Consider the following 21,102-nt stretch of genomic DNA (forward strand, 5'->3'; position numbering starts at 1 on the left):
TCTCCCGGTTTTCACCACTGCAGAGTGATCACATTATGCCCTCCATTGTAAATATCCTCAGCATTTAATCATTAAGAACAACTTAATGTTCTTCAAAACAATTTAAATATTTCTTTAAAAATCCATTAAGTATAATGAGAACATAGGACAGATTTTTAAAGCAATCATTATTGATTGATATGAAGTTGTTATTGCAAATGGAATACTTTATATGTTATTCCATTTGCAATAACAAAGGAAGGCTTGTCTTGAAAAGGAATATTCTTTATCTAAAAGTGGACCACATGCCATAGAATGTGGTTTCCATGGTAACTGCCACATTTTAAAAATATGCACAGGACTAAAGATACATTGTATAATACTTCGATAAATGGATCATTCTTAGAGAAATCAATTTCCTCGTCTCAGCCTGTTTTTGCTTATTAAACTTAATATAATTTTTTCCACAATGAGGACCAAGCTGAATTATTTATAATAGTTTAATTATCGGTAGATATAGGTTACTTTTGTGCTTTTAAGATGAAAATAATCACAGAATTTTAGAATTATTATGGAGAAAGAAAGCTGGTGACCTACCAAAAATGTAGACTTTACTTGAAAGGGCATCTTTCTCTATTTTCTCATAATTAAGTATCTAAGAAATAGTATTCTTCTACACAGTAATATATACAATAATATATTAATGCAAATATGTTATTAGTTCATATGTTATTCTATTACATCACCATTGGATACTAATAAAGTGAGATCTTTGCATCAACGCATCTATTCAGAATATAAGGATTTTTGTCCTATTTGGAAAATTCGGAATAACCTATGTTTTTCACATCAGAAAAAGAATATTTCCCCCACAGTCTTTTAAAAATGGCTTAGCTGGGTAAAACCTCTATTTGTATTTTAAACAAACACCGAAAGTTCTTGGGTTATCTTTTTTTTTTTAAAAACATCTTTTTTGGAGTATAACTGCTTTACATTGTTGTGTTAGTTTCTGCTGTATCACAAAGTGAATCAGCTACACGAATACATATATCCCCATATCCCCTCCATCTTGCGTCTCCCTCCCACCCTCCGTATCCCACCCCTCTAGGTGGTCACAAAGCACCGAGCTGATCTCCCTGTGCTATGCGGCTGCTTCCCACTAGCTATCTATTTTACATTTGGTAGTGTATATATGTCCATGCCACTCTCACTTCGTCCCAGGTTACCTTTCCCGCTCTCCACGTCCTCAAGTCCATTCTCTACATCTGCGTCTTTGTTCCTGCCCTGCCCCTACGTTCTTCAGAACCTTTTTTTTTTTTTTTTGTAGATTCCATATATGTGTGTTAGCATACGGTATTTGTTTTTCTCTTTCTGACTTACTTCACTCTGTAGGACAGACTCTAGGTCCATCTAGCTCACGACAAGTAACTCAATTTTGTTTCTTTTTATGGCTAATATTCCATTGTACATATGTGCCACATCTTCTTTATCCATTCATCTGTCGATGGACACTTAGGTTGCTTCCATGTCCTGGCTATTGCAAATAGTGCTGCAATGAACACTGTGGTACATGTCTCTTTTTGAATCATGGTTTTCTCAGGGTATATGCCCAGTAGTGGGAGTGCTGGGTCATATGGTGATTCTATTTTTAGTTTTTTAAGGAACCTCCATACTGTTCTCCATGGTGGCTGTATCAATTTACAGTCCCACCAACAGTGCAAGAGGGTTTAGCACTTCCGATCTAAAGATGTTTTCTAAGCGTTATAGTGATAATACAGAAATGTAGGCTTATGACTTAAAATATGCTTCCTTTTGATTCATAATATCCACTAAATTGGATCTCCCAAAGCAACTGCATTTTTTGATGTTGAGGATAATGGCATTACCCATAAATTAAAATGAAAATTTGGCACACTAAAATAAACTTGCTAATTACATTTTGTGAAAGTACTTAAAGAATCTTAGGTTTTCCCACTGGATTTTATTCCCAAATGTTTTAACATATAGAGACAATCATCAATTATACTGGTCAGTGCCTTTTACATTAAGCCCCATGTTGTATATTTCTCTCAGAATTGAGCGTTAGAAAAAAAATGAACTGGTATGATTTCTTACACTAGATATTTAGAATTACACAATTCATCATGTTTCACTCTCACTGTGGCTTCTAGGCAAGCTCAGAGCTAAAACTTGTACTTAACTGGAGCATTTTCTTTAAAAGTATGGATTTTCTGAGGCGGTTAATATCATTTATTGCTTAATTACCATTTTCAGTTATATTGCATCTGTATGTGTTTATCATAAAATGCTGCCTCAAGTCCTTTTTGAAAATGCTTGGAATATAAAGAAATTAAAATCAAACGTTTTCAACAGAAAAAGTACTAGCCACCCCAAAGCCCAAAGACCATGTATAGGTTCAACAATATGTTCAGAACATACGTACCGTTAAATTCACCCTTCCAGTAATCTCTGAAGAATAATGACCCATACTTAACCCACTGCACACATGTACACACCCAGTTTATAAATGGACATTTTATCTTGTGCCCAGATTCCCAAATTCATGGAAGATAATGTTATCAAGATATAATTTTTAAAACTGTCGTATCATAAACATCTTTTTTGGAAAACTTTTTTTTAAGTGTAAGAGAGAAAGAAGAGGGGCTCTAAGAATCCCACATTTTAGAATCGGCGATCGATGTAGCCTCTTACTGTCAGTCAGTATGGCAAAATCCAGACGATCTGTCCTTATTGTGCAACACTGTTCACATGAGAATCATGATTCTCAGTTTAGGGCATCAAGACAGGCATCAAGACGCCAGCATCAGGCAAGACCCACCTCACTATATACAGATCCCCAGGTAAAAGAACTTTCAGATGTCGCTGAAAACCCTCTCCACTCTACAGATGGTGGTTCACAGTGGCTGCTGTGGTTCCTCTCTCACTACTCAATGCATCCGAACCTCAACAGCTCACAGAGAGAGCTGTCCCAACATGGGGACACCGCCTCTGGGGTGAATCACAAAGGTCCTCTAGAACAGTCTCTACAAGGGCTCATACACACCATTCAGTTCAGCAGCAAACATCAAAGATCAAGCAACCTCTGAGTGGTTCAGGGTCCTAAAAGCGCAACCAAGGGATCAAGGAATCTACGTTCTGTTTTTCTTCAAGTTCGAGGGGATAAACTGCAGAAATTCTTTCACGACATTGCAGTTCAAAAGCAAAACAAGAATTACACGAGGACTACCATGTTGGAAGAAGCTTTCCTAAGACAATCACAACAAAACTATAAATGTCCTTTATGTTAAAACACACGATGGAATCAAGCAAATCGTTCTCCAAAATAACTTCAATAAGAGGGATCTGGCAAACGAGAAATACCTGATAATGAGGCTGCGAATTTCCAAACCTACTGATCTGGGCGCTTTTCCTTAAACATTATGACCTCAGGTACACAGCAGACCGAACATCTCATATGAAGGTAGGAAAATTTAATGTGCATTTTAGCAAATGTAAGTATCACAACATAAACTCTCCCATCCTTGAAAATCAAGGAATGATGGCAAAAATATAATGTATGCATAGAATAATTAGCTAAATGCACCAAATAAAAAGAGAGAAATGGTTAACTGTCCTTAGTTGTATTACTGTATCTTATTGTTTCTCTATAAAACAAAAATTACTTGAATAACAACGCACCTGTAATAATTATATAGCATATTCACCAAAAGGGAGCTCCCGGTTGATATGATTCGCCTTAAGGTAGGTGACTATACTTTATAACAATGGTTTTATTAGCATACAACATATTACATAGGTGAAAGAAGCCAAAAGTAGATTCTTAGTATATTGCTTGCAATCAAGAATCTGACAGAAGAAAAGCAGCGAACAAAGCCACAGCCCCCAGAATAGATAGTTCACTGTCCTCTTTTGCTTAAATATTCCACCTAGTCCTTTCTACAAAATGGCCTCCATTGCTAAATGGGAGCAGCCAGGCATGAATTGAATATCAAATGTCTCCCTGGAACACGAATAAAACATTACACAATCCAGTATTTAAGATACTTGTGTTTGTTCTGCATCAAACCACAAAACAGTGATTTTTTTAAAAGGCTCTTCTATTTTAAAAAAAATATGTCACTTTGTTTTTCCTGAAATTTGTGAATGGATTTCAGAACCTAAAAGGTGTTATGCATTAGACTATTTAGACCACAATCATGAAAAGATATATTTGGAAAATTTAGGACTTACCTGAGGAAACTGTGAATTAATAGCCCCCATAAATAGCCAAAAATAAATACAAGTTGTCAGCATTTTGGTATACACGATAAGATTTTTTAAAATATAACTTACTGATAAGAGTTTTTTAAAACTATGTTCTCTAAAAACAACTTAGCACAGCTTCTGCAGAAAATCATTTTCATTTTGATCAAGAATGCATTTAGCCTAAGTTTCCAGTGCCTACTAGCATTCCCGGGACAGCAATTCCAATTGTTCCAAGAAAGGCAGAAAATCTCAGAAATATAATCGTATGCTACAGCATTTGAAGAGGTCAGATTAATACTTCAATTAGAAGAAATTCAATTAATAACTTCATTATACTCTCCCTGTGGCTTAATTATATGTAATAATTCTAAAATTTCCCCTTTGTTATCATTGGATGAACCGCACCCTGTACATGGCAGAGACGACATATGCAAAGTCACAAAGATTTCCTCTAAATTTGGCCTCTGTTTGTGTCAGCTTTCTACATCACCACGAAAATAGTTAGAAGTTGTATAAATTAATGTATTTAACTGTATCGATTATTCGATTTTACCATGCAAACAGATCCTACACTGATTCAGAACCCAAATATCTTCTCAAAGAAGACAATGGTAAGGCTTAACATCATCTTCGAAGGAGAATGTAAGGGTGAAAATATTCTTAACAAATTGTATGACTAACAATTAAAAGATCAGAATATATTTTATAAAGGCTCTAATGAGGTCGGTGGCAAAAATATAACACACGTTGATTTCACAGGAACCACCTGACTATTCTGGTACTAGGGCTACCACAATGACTACCTCTTTAATTAACAAACCCCCATAAAACAAATTTAAATAATTTTCTTAGAAATGCATGTGACTGACAAAAAAGCCTGTGCCTCCATCTTTATCCGAAGGTAAAACACAACCCAAGGTCAAATGAAGATGACCAATAGCCCTATTCTTTGCCTTACCGTCTCCCGCCTTCCACTCAAGACATACCATCTATTTAATCAGCAGTACTTTTATGTTTAGATAATTATGAAATTGCTTAAACACATATTATAACAAACAGAAGGTCTATTTCGCTGTTTAAAATCTATGTTATTTGGGGAGGAAGGATAACCAGGAAGAAGCTCGTGTGTGGTGTGGATAATACGGCTAGATTTCAACGGGAGAGAGGTATTTAGACCTAGTAGATGGTATGGTTTTATTAGAGAAGAAAATTATCTTTTTACTGTTATCAATTGCTCTTCAATTTTTCTTTAATAAAATTTCACAGCAACCTCCTCAAGAGGATACACTAAAGGCCTTTGATTATATATACCGTAAAGAATGTATCGTACCACAAAGGAACACACCCGGTAAGATTTTTTTCCATCTGAAATTTATAAGGTAATTTTCCATGCTGACAGTGCACATTCCATCCCTAAGTTTGAAGAGTCAAATGCTGCCACAGCTGGGGGTTATTCTGCAAATGGCCTCCAGCAGGGACTGCAGGGGTGAGGCAGGAGGCGTGGCGTGCTCATGGGGGGTAGCCCTTCTCTTTATCAGTTATCATCTCAGTAACCTAATCAAATATAGAGTCCAAAGAGAAAAAGCAACACTAGGAAGGAAAAGCAAATATTAAAACAGCTGCTTGATTACCTACAGAGATTAAAACAAAAAGCAGGGGGTGAGGCTGATATATTTCCTAGGGATTTGCTAAGGCTGAGGGGGGGGGTAAGGGGCAGATACCTTAAAAAAAAATCCATCATGAAAGGAACTGAGACAAGATTATAAAAAAGGGGCCAAGTTATAGCGTGCCATGGGATTTTTAATCTGGCTACCTGTGGTTTCTGTAGTTAAAGCTTTATTCATCCCCCAAAAGAGGGGGTGGGGAGAAAACAAAAAAATCACATTTATTTGTCAGTTTTGCAAATGATCAAACAGCGTGCATCAACAAGAATAATAAGAAAACATGAAACGCTGATGACTTTTTAAAAATAGATCCCCGTTGTATCAAATATTATTGATAATTACCTGTGCATCTCGTTTCCTGAGCTCTTGGATTTGATTTTCGTGCTCCATATTGGCAGCGTGAAGCTGTTTCTCCAGGTCTCCAATTCCCCGTTCATGGCCCCGGACTAGGCTATCCTTCTCTGCGTTATGCTGCTGTAATAGGTGCGTCTTCTCCTGTTCACGCTCCAGCTTCAGCTCTACCATCTGATTGGGCAATGAGGACAGTTCATCAACAGAACATCCTTGTCGTCATGACAACTCATGGCCAGCTTAATTTTTCTCTAATTTGCCCAAGTTGAAAATTTTATTTTTTGCGTCATTATTACCTCACCCTTAAAATACTCTCATTTGGGGGGTGGGGGTGGATTTTATCTAAACCTCCTAATATTCAAGACAGTTGGGCATATTCAGTAAATCCTTCTGCAATCTGTTGACACAAATGCCTGAAACATTGAAAAAAATTATGTCGAATGCTAGGTATTTCCTCCCCAAGAATTTGGGTATTACTGACCAGCAATGGTTATAAATGGTTAATCGTCAGTACGCTTTGCTTTTTGCTGAAATATATACGACGTAAAAAGCAGCAATTAAATCGGTCAGTTTTCTTTATGGTTTTCAAATAAAAGATCGAAGCTAAATACGCATCTGGATTATTGTATACACAGTTGTCTTTCTAAAAATAAAATGATAAATTTCAAAGCTCTATTATCTCGCTGTCAGCTACGGTATACCAACATAAACAGATGTTATGTGTTCCAGAGGGGCACCTGCTGTGCTGCAGGCTTGCGCCATGATTTCATAAAAAGCATTCTATTCTCAGGATCCTTTCCCAGTCCACTCCACACTGGAGACTGTGACCTTGGCCAGTCTTAGCCTCTCCCTGCTAGACTGAATGGCAGCCCGAGACCGAGGGCCTGGTTGCCGCAGCTTTGATACTAATCCTCCCAGGCTGTGCACAATGGCACCCTACCTGGCCTGCACACTATAGCCAGCCAGGCTGTCTTTGAAGCAGGTGATGAATAGGGACTGCAGGAAGCCAGCTTCCCCAGTGAACTCCAGGCCACACAGCTGCTAAGAACAGTCACTTGGATTTTTCTTCAGTTTTGGTGGATTTCAGGGGGAAAAACTGCTGTTATCTAGAATACGTTGTGTTATTTTCGGCGTGAGAATCCATCTTCAAAAAAGCTAACAGTAGGAGCCTGCTCCAAATCGATCTTGTTTCGTGCAATGAATCACCAGACTACCTTATCTTAAAGCTATAGCATTCATTTCTCCAGGCATGCATGCTGCACCACATTTCAGAAGTTATTTTCTCTGGAGATTTAAAACTCTCATCCTCTAATTGCAAATTAAGAATCAGAACAAAGATTAAAATTGTTTTTAAATGTACGTTTCAAAATGTTTTCTTACTGTGATTTTTCTTTGAGGGTGGGAAAATCAACAATAAACTCCTAACCGCTCATAAACTTACTATACTATTTAGAAGAAAGGAAAGTGTACTAACTCTGGAATATACACACTTATCGGAACGAGATAGTACAGAAAATAACACGGAAAATTTTATTTTGCATCTGAGAACAAAGACGCATTCTAGTGAATTTTTATGTCTGTTTAAAATTTAGGGATCTTTCTTGCCTATTATTCTACTATAGGCAATATACAGAAAAAATGCATATAAATTTTCTCTTTATATACTATGCCAAGTAGAAAAGTTTTCTATGATTATTTAAAATAAATGTGCATGGTTTTCTCTGTGATTCACACAACTACAATGTTAATCCCAACAAAAAAGAGAATTTAAAATTTTATTGACATTACTGCATCATTTTCAGGCAGCCAAGTATATGAATTACTGAGTTAGGATATTTTTAGAACAGTCTTGGACACGTTATTATTTCCACTCAGTGTTATACTATCAAGCATTATAATAATGAAATTATAAATTTTAGTAAAACATTTCAACATGTACCACACTGAAAGGAAACAGAAAGAGGTAAAAAGTTCTACTGAGATCTGATTCTCAAAAGCCTCAAAAAAACTGGGAGAATGGTGTGATTTAAAATCGACAGAAAGCAAAATATTTTACAATACTCTAGGGAAAAGTAACCGATTGACCTACAATTAAGGCAGAAGAATTACAGAAGTTTTCCCCCAAGAAAAGACACAAGACCAGGACTGGCTGTGGGATCGTTAGTAACCGCGCTGCCTGGGTCTAGGCTCCAGAACCAACACCCTTCCACAGAAACTCTGAGTTATCTGAGGAGTTCTGACACTTGGACCAGTGACCCTGCTTTCCGTTCATTCATTTTAAAAAGTCAGGAACAAATGAAATAGAGATAATGGCATTTGAAGCCTAAAGATAGATGTTCATAAGTTAAACTATTAAAATAGTTCGCTGTTTTGTCAGGGTCTGCTGCTCAGTGATGCTGGTTAATGAACAAATCTCAAGGTTGCCAGAGCCTTTTCAAATGAAATCGCTCAGCCCTGCCTGCTCGATCCAATGCTGTTTGGCCAACTTCTAGAGGTTACAAGCCCCTTCTAGTCTTTGCCTAGGTTTCCTCACTGTCAGCAATTTCAGGCAGGGGTGTCCTCTCCAGATTAATGGTAGAGTCCAGGAGAAAAACCCTAATGTTCCGGGAACATCTTGATGATGATATTCATAACCATATTCAATGCCATCATCAAGGTGGATCTGTGTTAAAGTTCAACCTAGCCCCTTCCAGGTAGATGAATGTCCTTTACATGTGGGTGCTTCTCAACAGCAAACAGGAAGTAGCGTATCCTCTTTACCTCGAGCTACTAGATATTTTTAGTTGACCACATAATGTGCAATGGGGCTCGTGGTTACCAGGAGGTGGTACATCATGGACAGTGTGGAGGATGGGAAAGCAGACAGCATCTGCAAGGGTGAATGATGAAGTGGTCAGTGGGGTCTCTAAGTCAAGGTGGTCCAGAGCCCATAATCTATGCTCCAGGGGGAAGAGGAGGCCCCATCACCAAGGAATTCTTAAGTAAGGCTAGGTAAAAAGCTCCCTGTAACGCAGAAGGGAAGGCTTTAAGCTCCCTAATCCAAAAGCATGGAGCTGTGGGCCAGGTAACTATGCTTGTAATGCCACTCGACGGGTGGGAAAGCAGACTGGCACGTCTCCCAGGACAAGGGGAGTAATTAGGCCTCACGTGCAAGTGCCTGGGAGCACCTGCCAGCCTTTGTGATGCTGGACTTGATAGCCTGCTGGTTGGGGCCTGCGTGAGAAAATGGCTTTATTGCCTAGAAGCTACTAGGTTGACTCACATGAAATTATCCAACAGGAGATGAATAAGGGCCCTGCCCCACCCACTATGCCATCCCAACACACTCTGACCTTGAGGTTCTGAGATCCCTGAAGGCACAGCCCTCCTCCCAGACCGTATCCTGCCACATATGTCGATGGCCTCCTCCCTCCGCCTGAAGCTCCACACATGTGTCCTGGGCTAGGAGCACACCCAGGCCCTGAGACGACAAGATGCGGGTGCTAGACAGCCAAGTCCCTGAGGGCCTTGGAATACACACGCTAAGTTCTCCTAACTGTTTTACAGCAGAATTAGTGCTAGCAAATATGGCCTGAACACGCTCTGATAATCTTATTTTTTGAAGTCATTACTTCTCCGTACACAGTATATAGAAGATCAACACATCCCAGTAATACTCCTCAAGGTCAGAAATTCCAAAACCAGAGGAGTAAATTAAAGACGTAATAGAATGCACCCAACACATAAAAAAGGAGGAACTGCAGTACAAAAATATTAACTGAAATAACCTCAAATGTAACCAGATGACAAAATCTATATTCTGCAAGCCCCATCATTCTGGACGGGAGGAAAACATACCTTAAAAATCAGAAACAACTAGAGTGATAGGAGAACTTAGTGAGAACATGAGTGCAATGAAAGAAGAACTCAAAGACAAGAAGATAAAACAACAGAATTAACTAAGGATCAAATAACTGCATCACAAAATAATTTCTAAATTAGAAACGATTTGAATAAACAGGGCTAAAAATGGAACCACTGATATAGACAAAAGACTGGAGATAATCACAGTAAAGGTCCATGAAGGACACAAAGAAAAGATAATATAGAGAGAAAGTGGAAAAAGAAAATCCGTGTGTGGGAAATTCCCTGGTGGTCCAGCAGTTAAGACTCTGCGCTTCCAAGGCAGGGGACACGGGTTCGACCCCTCATCGGGGAACTAAGACCCCATGTGCCGCGCAGTGTAGCCAAAAAAAAGAAAGAAAGAAAGAAAATCCGTGTGTACACAGGTACATTATCAGAAGACTTCCCTGAAATGAACGAAGAGTTAAATGCCTACATCAAAAAAGCAAACTGTATACCAAGAAAAACTGATTTAGACTGAGTAAAAGAATGGCTCAAGAATACTATAACTAAATTCAAACATGGAAAAACTCAAAGATTATAGAACCTAAACCACTCTTGAAAAAAAAATACTTGAGGACGAAATTTAGGCAACCAAGAGATGACTGACAAAGCTGTGTTAAGAGCAACCTTTGGGCCAAAAGGCAGTGGGTCAATGTGTGCAAGCTTCAGGGAAAGAAAGGAGGAGCAGAGACTTTCATGCCCAGCCAAACTATCCTTCAAAACAAGGGAACAAGTGGTGACTCTCAAGCAGGCAGAAACACAGTGGATATGACAGCTACACGCCCTTCTGGGAACAATGACTTGATGAAATCTCAGCAGTCAACAGATGAATCAAAATAAAGGACTCAGATATGAAAAAAAGTTCTGGTGGTGTACATATAATCGATTTAAACTTAAAAAGCTAACTATATGACTGTGAGAAGCATGGTTATGGAAGAGAATATAAATGTTACAAAAATCAACAATGTATAAATAATACTATAACTGACAGAAGAAAGGTAGGGGTGGGTGGAAGTGGAAGCACGTTACTTTTATCTTTTCATAACAAGGAGTAAAAGCTGAACCATAAAATTCAAAAATGCCTCTAATCTCAATGTATTTGTAATCTTTATTTCTTAACTTTCTAAGAAATCATTTCTTGTATGATAAACAATTTTCTAAACTTCAGAAATTCCTTCAGTTTCCCCTGCTTCTTTAACTGATTTCACATAAAATTAAATGTTTTAGTAAAAGTGACAAATATAGCATGGTCCCATTTTTTAAAAACTGCTTTTGTCTCTATACCTATCTATCCTTCTACTATCTCATAAAAGTGTCTGGGATGATAACCATCTAAGATGAACAACAGTCATTTCTGGAAGATAAGATTTTGCTAGAATTTTTGCTTCCTTCATCGTATGCATTTACCATGTCAAATGGCTACAACTCCCTTTGGGAGGAATATTAACTTGTCACGTTGCAAGAGGCTTTATCAAGAGACATGGTCTCCCTTCAAGCACATGGATTCTGGGTCTGTGAACTGTGAACTTAAATCTGGAAACTTGAACCATGATTTTCCATTGAAGTGGAGAACTGTCTAAAGTTCACTTGCCAGCTCTTGACTTTCTTGATCATTGTACAAGTATCACTCCCGTTGGTCTCTGTCTTATCCTCAGAACTCCGTGCTTTATTCACTATCGCCACAGACCCCTGCAGGGCAAGACACCTCGGTGGCCACTCCTGCCATGCTGCCCACTGCAGCGGTCACTCCTACCACCCATCTGATGTTCAGGGCCCCACTGGCAGACCCCCAGCAGCCCACTGAAAGTGGCCGCCCGGCTCCAGCACAGCAGTGCCTACGGTGGGCCTGGCACACGGTGGAAGCCAGACCGGAGCCGCTCAGTGGAATCAGGGGCCCATCTCCATGCCTTCTTCAGCACCTCCTAGGCCCTCCCTGGGTGGAGGGTGTCTGGCCTCAAGCAACGAATTACTCCAATATTCTCATTCTCCTAAGGCTTCGACCTCGTCCTCAGCACTATGCCAAGGCAGTTCTGCCATCTCCACCTCGGATCAACGTGGCTGGAGTAGTAGAGACGCCCACTACCTAGTAAAATCACGAGCTTCGTAAACATGCTACAGACTTAAAAAAAGCGATGAATGTCAGCTCAAACTTGTCAATAATTACATACGTTAGACTAATAACAGTTCAAAAAGCACTTTGATATAAAGTGCTAGCCATTGAAAGTCGAGGATTTTCTGTAGGGCTTGCCAGGTGACACTCCCACATCATCCCACTTCCTACTCAAGGGATCCCTGTGAAAATTTTTGCTTCTTGGTTGTGAAATTCAGTACTACTTTTGTGTCGTTGATAAGACTTATTAAGATCCTCACTAAAAGACAAGTGTATCACACCCTGTGTTTTTCCATTTAATGAGATAGAGGGCTTAACATCATCAGGCTACGTCTCTGAGCAATCTTCCATTTGCATTTGCAAAACAGCACATTTGAAACGTCAAAATAAGTTACCGAATTCTCTAGAGCTCCAGAAATCTAGGTCCAGTGAGGCAGAGTCTACCGTAAAGATAGCGCCGTTTCACTACACTGATTCTTTACTAAAAGATGTTCAAATCTTTTCTTTTTAAATTGCAGTTATATGATATAAAATGTGCTATTGGACGTTACATTTCATGACCGATAAAGACTCCAAGCCTTTGGAGTCAGAGGAAGAAAACATTTTAGCACAGAAAATACTACAACATGGTCTGACTTTCTGAACATGTTAATAGAAACAAGGCACCAAAAGAAACAGCAAAAAGTCAGCAGTGTGTCAAGAACAGAAATAGAACTGTCAACTATGGAGAGCCTTGTGGCTCCAGGATTACGCATTTGCTACGACGAAATGAGCCATCCACGAAGTCCGTCAGTCAGCAATTCAGTTTAGCGCACAAATTCTCTTCATTTGGAAGTTTCATAGGAGTGTGCTAACCACTACGGGAGACACAGCGAGGCTCTGCCGGCCCGTACTGCTTCTTCACTCCTTTTCCTCCAGGGTCAACCTGTACAGCCGGGGACAAACGCCCGCCGGAGCCCCAAGCTTGGGATGCGCTGAGCGCTGGAGGCTGGAGGGCCCCAGCAGAGATCACGAAGGAGGAAGGCCCAGCAGAGATCAGCCCATCCGTGCTGCCCGGGCAGGAAGCAAGTCCTATTCTCGGCAGTTTTCTTTCCCAGGTAACACTTCAAAATACTTGCCCCCCAGCTGTAGGTGGTGAGTGACAGTAACCACCTGCAGCGTTTACAACTTTCTGAACAATTCGCTACTGTTTTCTGTGTCTGTACCTGGCGGACCTCAATTAAAACCCAGGAAGGGGTCAGAGAGCCGAATGTTTCAAGATTTTTCTTCGTGGTTTAATGATCGTTTACTCAAGCCAATGAAATTGAGATAACTAAGAATATACCCCCTTAGGCAGAGTTCAACACTTTTGAAAAACGCGTGTCTTAGCTGTGTATTTTAATTTTACTTTATTTTACCTTATGTCTGTTTATCTGAAATACATTCAGTTCGTCTTAATCTAGTAGATCCCTGCTGTTGGATATGAAAAATAAAAACCATCAGAGTTTCCCAGTTAGTATAAAATTTAGAAGGACAAACAGATCAATCAGGTTATAAACTCCTCCAACATATGGACGAAGGCTGTATTGTCTTCATACTGTCCTCACACTGCCGACAATGCAGCATAATTATTCAACATTTTGCGTGGAATGAGTGGCATTCGGGAGCAAAAATCAAAAACTAAAAGGTGAGCTGGCCCTCCGCAGATTCAACCAACCGAGGACCGAAGAAAAAATTCCAGGAGGTTCCAAGAAGCAAAACTTGAATTTGCAGCGTTTCAGCAGCTATTGACATAGCGCTTACATTGCATTAGGTATTATAAGTCATCTAGAGATGATGTAAAGCGTACAGCAGGATGTGCGTAGGTGATACGCAAGGACTACGCCATTTTACCTGAGGGGCTTGAGCATTCGTGGATGTGGGGACCGAGGGACTCCTGCTGTCAGAAGAGAGCGGCTTCATCTACCTTATCACCAAACTGACTTGCCACCTGCACAGTCTCTGCCCTCCTCTGACTTGAACGCCTGGCTGGCCCTGCGGCCCAGGGAATCCTTCCTTCTGTGCGCTGGACCGTCTGCTCTCGCCAAAATAAGCACGCCCCTCTCACAGTGACCCCGTCGCTCTCTGCCTCATGAGCATCGTCTTCTCCACTGGATCGTGCTCATCAACACGATGTTTTCGCTGCATCCTTCCCCTGACCCTCCATAACCCTCCAGAGGCCACCCCACTTCTCCGCTCCCCTTTCTTTCAAAGTCCCTCCACGGGCTGCTAACACCGTGTTCTCTCCCCGCCCACATCACCTGGGTTTTGTTCCCACGTTCTACTGAAAATGGACTTGTCAAGGTGGTAAAGACCTTCTTGCCAAACCCAGTGGTCAGCTGTCAGTCTCCATCTAACTTCCCGTCTCGGCGACACCTGAACAACAGGTTACTCACGTCCTCCTTCCTGAAACAGTGGCTGCGCGCGGCGCACGGGAAGTCACACCTCCTTGGTTTTTCCTTCTACCCACCAGCTGCTCCCTCTCAGGCGTTTTTGCTATTTTTCCTCCATCTCGTCCCCATGTCTAGTAGTTGTCACTGCGTCCCTGGGCTCAGTCCTGGCACTTCCTTTCTTTTCTCTCTTGCGTGTCAGTGTCTGTCACCACCATTCGCCTGGTGGCTCAGTGGGGAAGCTGGAGTCATATCTGAGTCCCCTCTTTTCTTCACACTCCATTTCCCTTTCATCCACAAGTCCTGCCTGCAGAGCAGAGCCCAAGGTTGACCCCCCGCCCTGCACTGCCCCGCCCCGGTCACCTCTCATCAGCCTCGATCAGACTCCAGTCGCCTCCCAACCATCCTCCCTGCGTCCTCTGCCACCTCCTGTACAATCGGCGCTCCACAAAGCCGCGAGAGGAAGCTTTCTAAACACAAACCAGAGCTTGCTCAAATGCTCCAGTGGCTTCCCGCCACTCGCAGAACAAAATCCAAGCTCCCACACCACAGTCGACAGGGCTTGATAGGATCTGCCCCGCCCCCGCTCACTCCATTCCAGCCACATCCCTGCCGGTTCCCTCTGCCTGAAATCTCCTTTCCTCATCTCAGGTTCTGTAAGGTTTCCTCCTTCACTTCATTCAGGTTTTAATTCAAATATCACTTCTTTAAAGTCCTTCACTGATGACCTTCTCTAAAATAACGTCTTAGACGAAATGACACCTTCTATAAAATAGCCCTTCACTCACAGACACATTGTCCTGCTTGACCACGGCAGTGACCATGACCTTACGGAACAGTATATCCTAAGGCTGGGGGACCGTTGTCTCCTCCACCATAAGTACAGACTCTCCTGTGTTCACCCACATCCTAAGTGCCCAGAACAGTGTGTAGCACAAAGTAGTTGCTCAGTAAACATGAATTAAGTGATGAACGATTGCAAAGACATGATTTGACCTTAGATTTTTAAGGTACCTGGAGAGTGGGATCATTGCGTAGCCATATCACTGTCTAGGAAACGTTTTTTAAAATGAAGTATCCCTAAAACAAATCATCTATGTTTCATATTACAGTCACGGAAAAAAACTATGTTCATCTTTGCCCTTTTCATTCCCACTCTAGGTAAAGGTGCATTTGTTTGAACCTAGATGTGAAAAGATTCAAGCCGAGAAAAAGAAAAGAAGAAAAAGAAAAAGGAAGAAAAGGCCCTGCCTTAAGTACTTTTCACCAAGTATCACTGCACATTCTATGAACCCAGGCTCCCAAAACTTGGCCTGGACTACAGGCTCTGTAGCTTCATAGTCTGGATCTCTCATTCTGGACCCTAAGACACCAGGAACCTGGCTCTGCCAGCTGCCTGTAAGACCCATCTGTGCTCTGTAGCACGGCTGCACGCCCTGGATCAGGCAGTTATGGAAAGAAAGAATCTGAAAGACTTAGTGCGTCATTGGATCAGGGATTGAATTTGTCTTGATCACCACCGAGGAGTCCAATGACTGTAGTTGAGGCTCAAAAACGATTACAAACTGAAAAAGGAAAGCCAAGCAAAAAAGACTTTTAAAAAGAGTGTGATAAGGTGAGCAAGAAGAATAAGGCAAAGCGAGGAACAGCCTTCCCCTTACAGCTGAGGCCTCGGCCTGTCCTCCCAGGCCAGCCGCCACGCGTGCGCCGGGAGCCAGTACCCTGTCTGTCTCCTCTCTCTTGCTTTCTGCTATGTCCTTCCCCAGTGAAGGCTGAATGGTCTAATTTAAAAGAGGTCCATGTCTTCAGGCTATATTACCTAAAAAATCTAGATAACTAAAAACTAAAATACTCACAGAGAAAAAACTGGGAATTGCATGCTATCTGCTTTTTAAATATCTCAACTGCTCTTAAAATTTCCCAGTTGCCTACCTTGTATAATTTCTGACTTGTCTTTGCTAGTAAAATGTTTTGTTTCAAATAATGGCAACGTGTAAGGATTTGGCCCTTCAGTGTTTTTTTATCATCATCAACAATAAGTATTTACACTTTCTGGAGAATTTGACCACTTGTTTATCTGTTGAACTACATTTCCCTTTAAAGGCTTTGTAGTGAAAAGAGAAGATATAAAATATAAGATTAAAGAATGATATGATGGGACTGCCAAAAAAAATCTCCCTAGTTCAGGAAATCCTAGCATGCCTGCTTTGTTGTTTGTTTCCCACTTGAATGAGGTTTGTGAAAAGACAATTAGAATTGTCTCTTTGTTCCAATGGGTTATACAGGAAAGAAACAGGAAGCCTTGAGGAAAGCTTGGCCTTTACAGGATATTGGTGTGAGTGTTTATCCCATGTGTTTGATGTTTTTCTCTCCACATCTGCACGCTTTATGCCTGCATTTTGGCTAAAATATTTTAAAATACCACTCTGCTTTTTTCACTGCATTACAGTTCCTGGCACGATGCTTTCTAAACGGGAGTGGCTCACAGATTGCGCTGAATAAGGAAATTGAGGCCCAGAGCGCACGAGTCATTCATTTCCCCTGGATGCGAGTTCCCTCATTATAAAATGTGAGGACTGGACCGGATAAGTGCTTCTAAAACTTTTCCACCAAAGCACCCCTCACAGCAGTGAGAATGAATAAGATCCCCCAGGGGGATCTGAGGGCATAGCCTGAAGCAGCCTCTGCAAACTGGAAGTTTCTTTGAAATGTCCTATTTTATCTTAAAAATTCATGAGAATTTTGCATTTTACAAAACAGGAAAAGTCTATGTTTGTTTTAGTATGAATGTTACCTCAATAGTAAAACCACTTTGCTTTCCCACAAAGTCATCAAGTGAACCCAACACTCCAGGAAACAGGCATCAGGCCCCTGCACCCCAGCGCTCACGCGCTGCCCCAGGGGCCGCCTACCCCGGTTTGAGAAGCAAGGGCCTGGTGAACGGCATGTAAATCCCCTTCCAAGGTGAAACGCTATACCCGTAGCATTTAAGATTTGTAGATTCCTAAGCAAAGACAAGAGAACAGAAAAGCTGTCACCCTCACACTTGAGTGGCAGGTAGAGAAGGCAGGTATGGACAGGTGTGTAAGTAAGTGAGAGACGCCTACGGCTGTCAAGAGGCACACGGGGCCAGGCGGGAGGCTGGGGGCGAATCAACGAAGGCACAGGTCACAGAACGCGGATCTGGGAGGGACATCCACCCGCAGCGTTCGGGCAGTCACCTCAACACGCTCGGGTGGGCAACTTACTTTGCTACGAGACGAACCACTGCACATCTGAGTAATTCTTTAGGAAAGAACCACCTCGAAATAACCCAAAATGTTCCACACCCAGAGGCTCAATTTCTGCCCCCTGGAGCCCCCTGGGGGTCCGTCAGAGTGAGGTTAAGAGCATGGCTCACGTTCACGTCTGATCTCATCACCTATTAACCGTGCGGCACCTTTGGCCAGTGACTTAACTGGAGGTGCTCAGTTTCTACAACTGGAGATGGAACAATGAACAATGGCACTGCCCCGCAAGATGACTGTGAGGACGGGAGGTGGCTGAAGTCACCTAAAGCAGGTGGAAACGGTACCCGGCTCAGCATATGACCTCCTGACTGGTGGCTATCACGACTGTTATTACACAAACCAATCATAAAATCTCCTCTGTTCCAGACCTTGGAGTTAAAGATAGATATGCAACCCTCCTCAGTCTCGTCTTCTCTTGGCAAAACACCCTTATTCCTCGATATATTCCCTCTGACCTAGACCCAAACGTTCCCGTATTCTGGAAACTCTGCTTTGAACATGTTTGAGTTTGTCAGCGTCCTACTTAAAATGTGGCGACCAGAACTGACTGACTCCTCATACGACCTGATGGGAAAACAATAGAAGGTGGCCGTACCTTTTACCCTCCAGGATCCATCGCCCCAGGGGGTTCTTCCTGTCTTGCTTGTCACCGCCCCCCCCAGCCTAGACAACCTTACATCTCCCCCACCGCATACTTTCTGCAGATGATTTTCTGAACCAAAGCATGGAATTTTATATTCAATCCCAATAAACTTAATCTTCTTAATTTCATCTGTTTAAAGCTTCAGAAAACTGATTTTCATATCCCGCATGTTAACTACTCCTCTGAACTCCAAGGAAGCAGGAAACTAACCTCTTATATCATTACCCAGTGTGACACACAGAAATCTCACTTAGGGTGTCGATCGTCATTCAGAGATGGCCCTTTGAACTCTCTCTTAACCCCATAAATGAACCAATGGCTAAACCATATTTCCTATTCGGCCTTCAAGAAGGACTTCGCCAGACGGCTCAGTGAAGTCCAAATCTATCACATCTACTCCTCTTTCCTTATCTACCAGCCTGGCCAGTCTGCCCAAAGAAGGGAATAAGCTCAGTTTAATCGGCTTCCCTTTCAGTGAGCTCGCTCGAGCTGGCTCATAGGGACCTGCTCCCATATGCCTATCTTTCCTCGTGATAAGCGTTCACAACAAAAACCCCAACAATCTGGAGTGGTCGGGGCAATGCTGTTCCAGTTAATAGAATTTTCTGCTTAAAAAAAAAAAAGGTTTTAAAAAGTTTGTATATTATCACATCAAAAAATATTCTCCTAAAACCTACTAGCTCATATTCCTGCTTTTATCTTCCCTTTACCAGTTACTGCCTGGGATCTTCACTCTCAGCATGGACTCTAGTGAAGAGGCCTACAGACACAGGAAGGATAAAAGCAGGTGAAATCTGCACTGACCTCAGAGATCTTTGTGTGGTTTTTAAAAAATTCCTATTATATACTTGTATAACATTTATATCATTTCTCTCTTTTTCATGAAAATGAAACACAGAAAAATTGATGCAATAGTGTATGGTTTCTATTAATAGTATGAATTCTTTAAAGAATTAATGTTTTCCTTATTAAGTATTTTTGATCAAGACTTAAAAGACAAAAATTTGGTACAGTTTTAAATCTATCACCCAGAGAAAAGCCTATGAAGCTTAACATTCCTTCAAACGAGTTTATATAAATTGACTTTTACACTAAAAAAGCGACTGTCACGTTAAAAAGACGCTATCACAGTGTGGAAAGTAGAGCACGTGAGAAAAGAATCAAGAACCATGATTCCACCACCTGAAAAATAATTATTCCACCACCTGAAAAATAAATAACATCATTGTTTGAATAATTCTGTCCGATTTTCAAGGTTAAGGATAATTGGCCAGAAGAGGTAAACAAATTTTATGACTCTTGGTAGATACTGCCAAAGTCCTCTGGGCTACATTAATTTATAACGCCACTAGCAATATATGAAAGTACCAGTTTTACTAAACTTTGGCCAGCTTTAGATGGTACATCACTATTCTAATTTGCATTTTTCTTAATACCAAGGCTGAAGATGTTTCTACACGGTCGTTTACTCAATTTATTTCATATATGTTTCTTTTCCTTTGCCAGGTCACTTCTTGGAGCATTAATGATTTTGTTAAAATTTATGCTAATTACTTTATAGGCTAATTATTTTTATTGGTTATACATTTATTAATTTGACAAAGGGAATCACTCTGTCTACGATATTTGTGGCAAATATTATTTCTTTAACTTAAAATAATTTATATTTAGTCAAATGTTCATTTTCCTCAGTGGTTTTACTTGTTACATCCAACTTTCAAAAGTCAGAGCTGTGCCAAAATGATCACAGAATAAATGCAAATCAGGCCCTGCAGTGACCTGGCCACACTTGGTTATAAACTTGTCACCCACATGGTTATTGTCAAAGTGAAAACAGAATTTTAAAAACACTCGGAGAACTTTCCAACCCCTTACACACACTCACCCTGCCATACAATAGCTTCTGATGAGCACAGGTGTCCTAGAAAGAGTTTAAAACTTGGTTTTCTTCTCTCCCCTGTTCCTTCATCAGTTTACATGGAGAAACTGACATTTTTCTTGTTTTTATTAGTGCGTCTATACAGTTTTTAATCCAAAAGTCGCCTCGGTTATACACTGTATCTTGTTAACAAGCCTCGTTAAATATTATTTATATTTGATGAATTATTCCCTCAGTTTCCCTCTGACCCCCACCTCTTCCTACTTGTGGGCTCCACTTCTTATGTAAGTTTCTATGCCTAGTTTCTAAAGCTAGTTTCCCAAGCAACCTCCACTCCAGTACTAAAGGTCCGGAAAACGTCTTCCACGACTATTTAGAGAAAGTGTATGTCAGTGGAAATACATGTTTTTAAGCTGGTGTATGTCAGAATGACTTTCACTGCCATCATCTATTAATCAGAAATTAGATACTTCATTCTCACACCATTGTTTAAAGAAGATTCTGAGACAATAATTCTATTGCACTGGGTTTTGGAGTTAGAAAATCTGAAGTTACCCATATATTTCTGGTATTTCTGAAATAATCTGCTAGTGCTCTTTCTTCTCTGTCTTTTCTTATCTTTTAGGA

The 21,102-nt window shown here is 40.8% G+C and overlaps 1 protein-coding gene across 18 annotated transcripts in view; it reads right to left on the reverse strand.

Annotated features, from left to right (window-relative positions):
* The window catches only part of CEP112 (centrosomal protein 112), a 426,576-nt gene that overhangs the window by 216,184 nt on the left and 189,290 nt on the right, over nt 1-21,102 (reverse strand). For 17 of the 18 annotated variants that reach the window (XM_032616346.1, XM_032616345.1, XM_032616351.1 and 14 more), the window contains one exon: nt 6,252-6,434. The exons of the other annotated variant lie outside the window; for it this stretch is intronic. In XM_032616346.1, the coding sequence (XP_032472237.1) occupies nt 6,252-6,434 (183 nt within the window). The remainder of the gene's footprint in view (nt 1-6,251; nt 6,435-21,102) is intronic. 18 annotated transcript variants of the gene reach the window in all.

This window comes from Phocoena sinus, chromosome 20 (genome assembly GCF_008692025.1).
Source record: "Phocoena sinus isolate mPhoSin1 chromosome 20, mPhoSin1.pri, whole genome shotgun sequence".
Lineage (NCBI taxonomy): Eukaryota > Metazoa > Chordata > Mammalia > Artiodactyla > Phocoenidae > Phocoena > Phocoena sinus.